Genomic DNA, 10,901 nt, shown 5'->3' with positions numbered 1-10,901 from the left:
TGTCAAAAGGAAACAAAATAAGATAAATTGGAATACTCATGTGAAAACAAAAGGTAACAAATAGCTTCAAATGCCACAAGATAGCAAATGAACTAGTCACCAAATTGCATCAAAACAAAACAAAACAAAACAAAATTTTAAAGTTCTAGTTTCATAGAAAAACCTCAATCCCAATACAACATCAACCCTCCAGGTGTGTCGCTTTAGACTAAATCCTAAGTTGTTGCATCAATAAAAGCACCCCCAGGTTTGCGTAAAGCTAAACGACCATGGCATCCAAGAAGCTGAAAACAAAATAAATCAAACACCATGAGTGTATATACATACATGGATACATTCTAAAGGTAGAATAAAAACCAAATCATTTTTTACACAAATATTCATTCACCTTGGCATTGACACCATCTGGGACAATACGGTTCTCAGACTTCCACCTCACGTAATCTGTCCGGTTGTACTTGGTAAAACCCCTGTCGAGAAATAGTCAACAAAGAAAAGCTCATTGCAAACTCAAATGAAAGAAGCAATTGTGAGTATGTAAATATTATCTTAAATGTAATCCAAACAAGTGACCAACCCCTTATCTCATCAAATAGTTCACTTTCTCATCCAAATAATCGGTTTATTCTAGAAAAATCCTACAATCACATACCATTTCCTGCTGACAATGATCTTTTGACGACCAGGGAACTTGAACTTAGCACGACGAAGAGCCTCTTGAGCATTATTACTGTTCGAATCTTTACAACGAACAGAAAGCAACACCTGCCCAATAGCAACTCGAGCACAAACACCTTGAGGCTTACCAAAAGCTCCACGCATACCAGTCTGGAGCCTATCAGCTCCAGCACACGACAACATCTTGTTAATACGAAGGACATGGAAAGGATGAACCCTAACACGCAAATGAAAAGCATCCTTTCCAGCAAACTTAGTCATGTATTTGTTACAAGCAATACGTGCAGCTTCCAATGCCTCGCTCGAAACATTTTCCTTTTCCCAACTGACTAGATGAACACAGAATGGGAATTCATCAACTCCCTTTTTCTTCATCCCAACATCGTAAATCCTGATCTTTGGATCTGGGACACCACGACAGAACCTTGATTTGGGATAAGGTTTGTTTTTAATTTGTCGATAGCACCTTGCTGGTCCTGCATAGTGTTAGAGAAGAAATACTGTTTAGAAACTTAGTCTACTAGTTTACATATATTATCAAGATACAGAATTCATTCATATTACTCATCCATAACTCTTGTTTAAAAGGCTAAATCTTTACACATACAAATCATCACAACATCTCCAGAAATCAGATTCAACAAACACATAAAAAAGACAAATTACTAGTAAAGGACTGCTGTTTGTGTGTAAGAACTAAAAACAGAGTATAACAGTATTAGTAAACAGATTCGTAAGGCAATTGCAGGTCTGTCAAAAGATAATTATTAACAATCTGAAAACAATTGAAATCTCAAAGACATTCACTGTTAAGAATCAGATAACAATGAAAACGCACTCAAATTTCACGATACTGGATGCAATTGATTCAGTAGACAAAACCATAAGAAAATACTGATAACCCAATTGCGACTATAAATCATCAATGCCTCAAACATTTCTGAAAATTCGAAAAATCCTGACTTTCAAACAAAATTAAGAACCCAGAAATAAGAAATATATGCATGAAAACAGAGAAAGAGAGATAGATACTTCTGCCCATCTTGACGCTCTTTCCGGACACAGACAAGGCTTGCTACAAAACCCTAGTAGTAAAGGCGAGAAATTTATGATATAGGAGATGATTTCAGCCGTTGATGACAGGTTAAACATAAACCTAGGTTTAATGTCAATCTTGGTCTGGGCCACTATGATTTTTTTTTCTAACCCAACAAAAAATATTACAAAATTCATATTTTGAAAAGTCACTTGCTTCTCACGTGGTCTTTTAAATCATGGGATAAAAATAAAATATACAAAAATTATTATTTTATAATTAACATCTTAATTTTAATTTCAAGATGCAATTTGTAAACACTCATCAATTTGATTTAAAAGTTATCATCATATCAATAAAACAAAAAAAACTAAAATATTGAATAGTTAGTTGAATGAATATTATTATTTTTTTTTCTAAAAATTAATTCAGTATGTTAAAATTTATAAAGATTAATCAAATATATTAAATTAAAGAATTAAACAATAAGAAATAATCGTTATTATAAACACTAATTATTTATAATAAAGTTTAAAAAAATTATATTATAATTTTAAAAAATATTTTAGAATTAATAATTAAGATTATATGTTTTCAGAATTAATTTATAAATTTCAAACAAATTCAAATTAAATGTATAGATAAATTTTTAATTAAATTGATTAATTTTATATGAATCTATTTAGATATAAATAGAATTAAAATTGTGTTTAAACAAAAAATTATTATTAAATTTATATATAATTAAAATATATTTTAGATCATCATTTTAATTAAATTGAAATAAAATATTTAAATAATAATAATAATTTTGACAAAAAAATAAAAATAAATTATTTTTTAAAGTAAGATTATTTACAAAATAAAGAATCATTATAAAATAAGAGAAACTATTAAATAAACATTTAAATATAGTGTAATTGTAACTATAAAACATATATAAAAATTAACAAATAATAAAAATTTTGAACACAAAATACTGACATTTTGTTAAATCTTATTATCAACCAACATTTATTTTTACTTTGGGCATTTTTCTCCAACTAATTTGTCATTATCGATAACATTATATCCTCATTTTGTGCATTTGATTCAATTCGAACCACCATTTTCATAATCTCTCAATTTCGTACCATCTCATCTAGAGGTGGCCAAACCTACGGATCGGATACGATCCGGTATTTCGGATCGGATATCCGCTTTTATTTTTTTTCAAAAATTGCGATCCGTATCCGATCCGGTATCCGACCACTATCCGATCCGAAAATACCGGATCGGATCAGATCGGCCAGCCGGATACCCGTTGATCCGATTTTTTTTTCATATTTAAATTTTTTCATATGCTAGAAAATTGAAATTGTTCTATTAAGGATTTCACTTATGAATAATGACGATTTGAGAACAGATCTAAAGGGAAATGGGAAGAAAAACAAATGAAAGAGACATATTTTTGTTTGGGTTTGTAAAGGAAAATGGGAGAAAACATAAGAAAAAGGGAGATTTTGTATTTTTGTTTGGGTTTGTAAATAAAAGAAAGGAAGAGATATATTTTTGTTTAGTTTGTAATTGTTTAATAATATTTTTATTTGGGTTTGTAAAGAGAAACATGAAGGGAAATATTGGAAGAGAGAGATTTTTGGTTGGGTTTTATTTATTTAATTATATTTTTGTTTGGGTTTGTTTATTTAATAAATTTTAAAAATGACCGGATCGGCTTCGGATATCCGAAATCTTTTTTGCCCGATCCGTATCCGATCCGGAAATTCGGTAAAAATATCGGATCGATATTCGAATCCGATCCATCGGATACGGATTTTCTTGGAACGGATCGTCCGGATCAACGGATCGGGTCTTTCGAATCGGATTTTTTGACCACCCTAATCTCATCTAAAATTTCTCTAATAGTAAATACACCACTTGTGATTATTGAATTCAATTTATAATTGCGTGTATGTATATATTTTGTATATACACTCAAATATATAATATATAATATTATATATATATATATTATTAATAAATTATTTGAAAATTTTAATTAAAGATGGTCAAAATATTTTTAATATTTAATTATATAGTATAAAATAAATAATAAAATAAAACAATTGATATATATTTAATTATTTATTAAAAAAATTCAAATAAATAAAAAATATAAGATTAAAAATTAAAAATTAATAATAGGGTAACATATCTAATAAATATGAAGAAAACAGTAGAAAATAATTAAAAATAAATAAAAAAAATTAATATAAAAAGGAGACAAATAATCAAATAAATTAATTTATTTTTATTTAAATATATTACAAATTAATATTTAAATATATTCAACATGAATAAAAAAACTAAAATAATATATCTAAATATAAACACTATGATTTTTGAAATTATTTTATAATTTTATATATATATTTATGGTATATATAAAAAGAGAATTTATTTTTATTTAAAGATATCATAAATTATTTTTTAAATATGTTATTATATATATATTTAATAATTAATATGTATTAGTTATTATTTTAAGTATATAATTAAAAAAAATATATATATTTGATATAACTTATACTCACCCATTCACTTATGACTAGGTTTATATTTAAATGAATCAATTCTGAAATATTATAGGAGAGAAAAAATAATTAAGATAGATAAATGAGTAAAGAGAAATTACTTGATAACATGGATGATTATGAAGATGTTATATTTTAAGCGTCATTATCTATATATATAATAATGTTTAATTTCAAAGTGTTCGAATTGTCAAGTCGAGAGCTATGGTTAATTTGAATATATATGTGGGAGTAAATTGATATTTGGGTCGAATTGTGGGTTGACTCGCACATAAATTTAAAACGGTTAAAAATAAAATTAAAAATGATATATATATGTTTCAAACTTGCAACCTTACAAAATAAATACAACTATTTAACCAACTAAGTTAATAAAACTTTATATTTTAAATTTAACATAATATTTGATGAACGTGAGACATTCTTAACAATATAAGTTCAACTTTTTAACTAACTAATATGTATATATAATAATACTTAATTTCAAAGTGTTTGAAAGTGTCTGAATAGTTGGGTCGAGATTTGTGGTTAATTTGGATATATATATATATATATATATATATATATATATATATATATATATATATATAATATATATATATATATATATAAAAATGAATACTTGGGTCGGATGGTGGGTTAACCCGTTCATAAACTTAAAACGGTTAAAATAAAAATTGTTATATGTATATTTCGAACTTACAACATAACAAAAACAAGTACAACCATTTAATCAAGTGTGATTGGGGCGTTGTTTGCCGATATATAATAGAATGATAACAATTGAAAGTTGTTAAAATATATGAATTAAATATTTGATTGACCAAAGTGTGAAGTCATAATGTTAAATGTTAAAAAGTATTAATCAAATATTTGATTGACCAAAGTGTAAAGTCACGAGATGAGAGGTACATTGAAAAAATATGTGAGAAGATAAGTTATTTTACCGAATAAAATATGAAATGAGTGTGTTTTATTTTTTATTTTAATATATTATTCGTGATTTATTAAGAATTTTAAATATTGAATACATATTATTATATTTTTATATTTATTTTATTTTGTTTATATTTTTATTCGTGTGAAGAAAAAGTTATAATTTAGTATTCATAATGACTATATTATCTAAGAATATATATATATATATATTTTATAAAAGAAAAAATATTATTTTTTAATAATATTTTACATAAAATTTTAGTTATTCATATGTATTAATAAGATTTGATTAAAATAAAATATCTTTTATATAGTTAATATTTGTAGATTCATTATTATCTTTCTTTTAAAATATGGATAAGACTAAAATCCACACATCATTTATTTGAACACTTAATCTGAACATTCATAAAATTCACTAAATCTTGTATAGAGACTTACCCAATTTATTTCTATTTGTAGATACATTAAATCTTCAATAGAGATTTATTCAATTTCTTGTTAATAGATTCACTAAATCTTGTATAGACTTACCCAATTTCTGTAGATACATTAAATCTTCAATAGAGATTTATTCAATTTCTTGTTAATAGATTCACTAAATCTTTGTATAGAGACTTACCCAATTTCTATTTGTAGATGCATTAAATCTTCAATAGAGATTTATTCAATTTCTTGTTAATAGATTCACTAAATCATTTTTGTGGAGATTTACACAATTTCTTTTCTAGATTCAATAAATATTTTATTAGTGATTCATAATTCTTATGTGATTTTTTAAAAACATTTCTTAGTTATAATTTTATCTCTGTCCTATAGTTTGACAAGTTAATAAAATAATAATTAAAATTAAAATAATTTTTATTCTTCTTGAAAAAAATAATTATCTCACAAATGTTGTAATGCTACAATTTATTAATAATAATAACTATATTATTTAAGATTTTTTAAAAAAGTTAAAGTTTAGTTGATCATCTATATTAATAAGATTGATTAAAATAAATATTTTTACATCGAAAAATTTTGAAATCGTAATTAAGACTTTGAATTTATGGCTTAACATCATCTTTACCTTCAAATCATTGAAGCCAACTTCCTAATTTCACTAAATGTTTTATTTGAGATTTACTTCATTTTATACCATAAATTAGGATAATTCTTAATCATAATTTTGGCTCTTATGAGTTTTATGATTAGGGAACTGGAGTGTTAAAAGTTTTACATAAAAAAAAATTATAGTATTGAGTTTCAATTTCCAATGAAAATGCTCAAATTTAAAAAATGTCATCTTAGTATGAAAATAAATCGATTCTCAAAAGAAATTAAAGTCATAGTTTCAAATGTATATATAATACATCTATCCTACACATAATGCATAACGCTATTATTATTATTATATTACCTGATATCAGGGTAGATAGAGTCGGCTCTAAGTAATTAAGCTCAACAAGCACACGGGTTAATGCAGTTCACACCGAAGACAATCCATCTAATAAAAATAATAAAAAATTTATTAAGTTTTTTAACGTGTACTTTAGTGTTTTATGATCACAATTTATAATTTTTATTTGGTTATGAATTTCAATCTTACTAAAAGCAATTTTTTAATTAAAATTATGGCAGTTAATTTTTTTTTTTCTCGTTTTTCCACGTGGGATAGAGCAACCCAATTCTCGAGATCGACACTTGTCTGAGATTCATTTCGGAAACATCGTTAAACACATTCGCGCATATTAATTTTTTGATGTCCATGATTTATATTATTTGTTTTCTCTCTTTATGTTTTAAAAAAAAATTTATGTTATCTTTGTTTTATTGTTTTTAAATTATTCTCACTATGTAATATTTTATTGACTATTACAAAGTTAAAATAAATACATCTGCAATTGTAATATATATATATATATATATATATATATATATAGATATATATTTATTTATTATATAATGTTTTAAATAATATTGTCACTGTAATTTCTTCAAATAAACAAATGGATGTATATTTCAATTCAATTCAGGTCAATTAAAATTTAATGTCACATAAATTTATTGTATAAAATTCTTAAAAATAATATAGATTTAATCAAGATAAATATAATAAATATTAAATTATCACATGCATAATCACATAAATTATATTAATATAGTTGTTTATGAGAGTTATAATAAGACTCTACCTCATGCCTAAGATTAAATAAGTGGGATTCTACTTAAGTTAGTTCTAATTTAATTTGTATTAATGGATTAATAATCACACAATCATATAATCATGTTAATTTTTTTTTTGTATAATAACTATATTATCTAAGAAAAAATATTATTTTCTAATAATATTTTACATTAAAATTTTAGTTACTCATGTATCAAGATTTAATTAAACTAATATTATATATATATATATATATTAATATACTTTTTTTTTACCTTCTCTCAAAACTATATCTATTTAAGTTTATTGATGAGTCATACTTTAATTTATTGTAATGAAATAATAATCACACAAAATGTCATTTTTTTTAAAAAGATTCATAAATATAAGATAAAGTATTTTACTTTAAATTTAGTTACTCATATATTAATAAGATTTTATATAAATATAATATTCTTAAATTCACTTTTTTTTTTTTTATAATAGTCAACACCACCACATCTGTCAATTGATTTACATAATATAATCTTCTTGGAGATTTACATAATCCTTGTGTCAATTATTCATTCTTATCTCATTTATTTGCTCTTCCCATTCTTATATATATATTTGGTCTATCCCTTGAATATTTGGAATTGTACCTTATTAAGTTTCTATCCATATAAAAATGAGTATCAAAATTTTCAATTTTTTAATGGTATGTGCAATTGTTTTTAGTGCAATGTACGAATCTATTGAGGGTAGAGATGTCATCATCGGAGTGAAACCTATAAAGATTCAAGCCGAAATAAAACGCGACATTTATTTTGGGATGTTGCCTAAGGGGGTTCCTATACCGCCCTCTGGTCCATCTGGAAGGTCACCACCTCCGCCCTCTAACATTTATTTTGGGATGTTGCCTAAGGGTCCTATACCGCCTTCTGGTCCATCTGGAAGGTCACCACCTCCGCCCTCTCAAATTTATTTTGGGATGTTGCCTAAGGGGGTTCCTATACCGCCCTCAGGTCCATCTGGAAGGTCACCACCTCCGCACCCTCATCCTCCAAGGGTCTAGAATATTGGTAGGAATTGATTATCTACTTAATTTATAGTTTTATGTAATAAGGTTTATAATATAATGTTTACCGCCTTTTTAATAAAAAGTAATTATTAACAATGGTATTTATGGGATCTTGATGAATGTGTAACTTATTATTATTGTTATACAATTTCAAGTTTAGAATTCATCATAAAGCTGATTTATTCACTAAGTAGACGGATTTCAACTAAAAAAATTGATTGTATATTGTTCAAGGTAAATTTTCAACTAAAAATTTATTATCCTATCAATGAAACAAAAAAAAAAAACTAATTAATTGAAAGAAAAATAATGATTATTATTATTAATTTAATTTTTAGAAGGTTCAAAACTAAACCTATGTTTAATGTCAATTTTGGTTTGGGCCACTATATATGGGTTCTCCTTTTTTTAACCCATTAAAAAAAAAGAGATTCACATTTTGAAAAGTCACGTGATTCTCACATGATTTTAAATCATGGTATAAAAATGAAGAAGTCACGTGATTCTCACATGATTTAAATCATGGGATAAAAATGAAATATATTAATTATTATTTTATAATTAACATATGTTAATTTAAATTTCAATTGGATCGTAAGTAATGTACGTGTAAACACTTTCAATTTGATTTAGAAATTATATAAAAAAGATTGATTATTCTCTTTTGTTGTGTTTTTATTGTAACTCACTTTTTAAATATTGAATAAATAGGTTTTTCTTAGGATTTTTTAAAACTTTTAACTAGTCAAATAAAAGAGAAATAGTAATTTTCTTATTATATTTTGTTTTAGTCTATTTTTTTTTTTCAAGTTCACTGACTTATTAGTGGGAGTAGATCTAAGGGTTTTTATTTTTTTTTATTTTTCTATTTCTTTATTCTCATTCTTTTATTTATTATAATACTTGTTTAGTTGAGGGATTTGAAAATAAAGGAACGGAATGATTGATAAAAGTAACAAATTTTTGATTAACTCACCAAATGAGTTTGGTTTAATAATTCATTCTTTAACTCTAAAGAAAAAAATTGTCATTCTTTTTAATAATAAAAACTCATTAACTAAGTTATTATTTTTTTTTTCTTGTATTTTAATTACATCATTAGTTCATTCCTCGTTGCTCAACGAATTGAAGATGTTATCGTATACAATAATGTTTTATTATCGCAATATTATTAAAACATTATTGTAAAATATTATCGCAATATTATTAAAATATTATTATTATATCTATTCAATATAATATTACCTTTTTCAAAAAAGAAAATAAAAAAAGGAATAGTTCAGGCTCAAATCTAGACATTGATGACAAATAACTGTTATCATTATTCCATAGTCCCTCTTCTTTGCTTCAACAATTCTTCTGCGTTATTCAAATCTAGCATGTTCATTCTCGATTGTTCATTCTTCAACCACTAAAGCGCGAGCTATTCAGATTCAACTATTCAACATCAAGATATTTTTTGAGTGGTTCAATCCGATAAAAGTGCGATTTTATTTCTCGTGTGTGTGCCTTATCTTAGTGGGTTGCCTTTTACACAATTTAATTAATTCGAAAATGCATATATATACATAATCTCAAGAGCTGGAACCACTTGAAGAACATGAAATCGAGAATGAACTTTTGAAAATAATGAACATGTGTCAAATATAGCACTAAAAAAAATGAACAAACTTTAGAAATAACTTGACTCTAAAAATGTTTAGGCACTGGAGAAAAAGATCATAGTCTTGTAAACCAAATAACAATATATATTGGAATGGTTAAAACTCATATCCCATTCTAGCATACTATCAAACTCATTTCCAATTCTGATATCAGCATCAAAAGCTTTAGGCTGGAATGCAAATTTTTTAGTCATTTGAATTGTGTTTGGTGAAGAAAACTATGACCTTTTCTTTCAATGATTAAACATTTTAAGAGTCAATTTATTTATAAAGTTGGTACATTTTTTTATTGGTGATATTTGACACATATTCATTATTTTCAAAATCATTCTCAATGTCATTTTTTTCAAATTGTTCCAACTCTTGAGCATCAAAACTCATGTATTTTCGAATCAGATTATAATTAGGTAAAAAAACAGCATACTAAGATAATGCGCAATTGAAAAATAAAATCACAAATTTATGAGATTGAACCATTAGAAGATACCTTTGAAAATACCTTACTATGTTGAACAATTGTATTTGTATGAATAGTTCGCGTTTCGGTGGTTGAATGATAGACAATAAAAAATGAACTAGCTGAATTTAAACAACACAAAATGAATTGTTACAGAAAGATAAGAAAAACTGTGAAATAATGGTGAACACCTTTTCTGTTGTAGATGGTGGGATCTGAGCTTGAGCGTGTTTTCCTTTAATTCTTCGGTTAGAATAGAGATAAAAATTGTATTGAATGTTATATAAAATTACATATTTTATGTGTAATTTATAGATATTAGATTATTCGATATAATAATGATCT

The 10,901-nt window shown here is 25.1% G+C and overlaps 1 protein-coding gene across 1 annotated transcript; it reads right to left on the bottom strand.

Annotated features, from left to right (window-relative positions):
- Positions 1–1,828, bottom strand: LOC124934353 (60S ribosomal protein L10-like). Its single transcript, XM_047474875.1, has 4 exons — positions 1,711–1,828; positions 653–1,154; positions 389–470; positions 1–284 (listed from the first exon to the last, which is right to left on the bottom strand). The coding sequence occupies exons 1-4, from the start codon at positions 1,718–1,720 to the stop codon at positions 216–218; spliced, it is 663 nt and encodes a 220-aa protein (XP_047330831.1). The 5' UTR covers positions 1,721–1,828; the 3' UTR covers positions 1–215.
- Positions 1,829–10,901: the final 9,073 nt, after the last annotated feature.

This window comes from Impatiens glandulifera, chromosome 4 (assembly GCF_907164915.1).
Source record: "Impatiens glandulifera chromosome 4, dImpGla2.1, whole genome shotgun sequence".
Lineage (NCBI taxonomy): Eukaryota > Viridiplantae > Streptophyta > Magnoliopsida > Ericales > Balsaminaceae > Impatiens > Impatiens glandulifera.
Note: the sequence above shows the minus strand (reverse complement) of the source record. Positions and strands in the feature narration are given on the sequence as shown.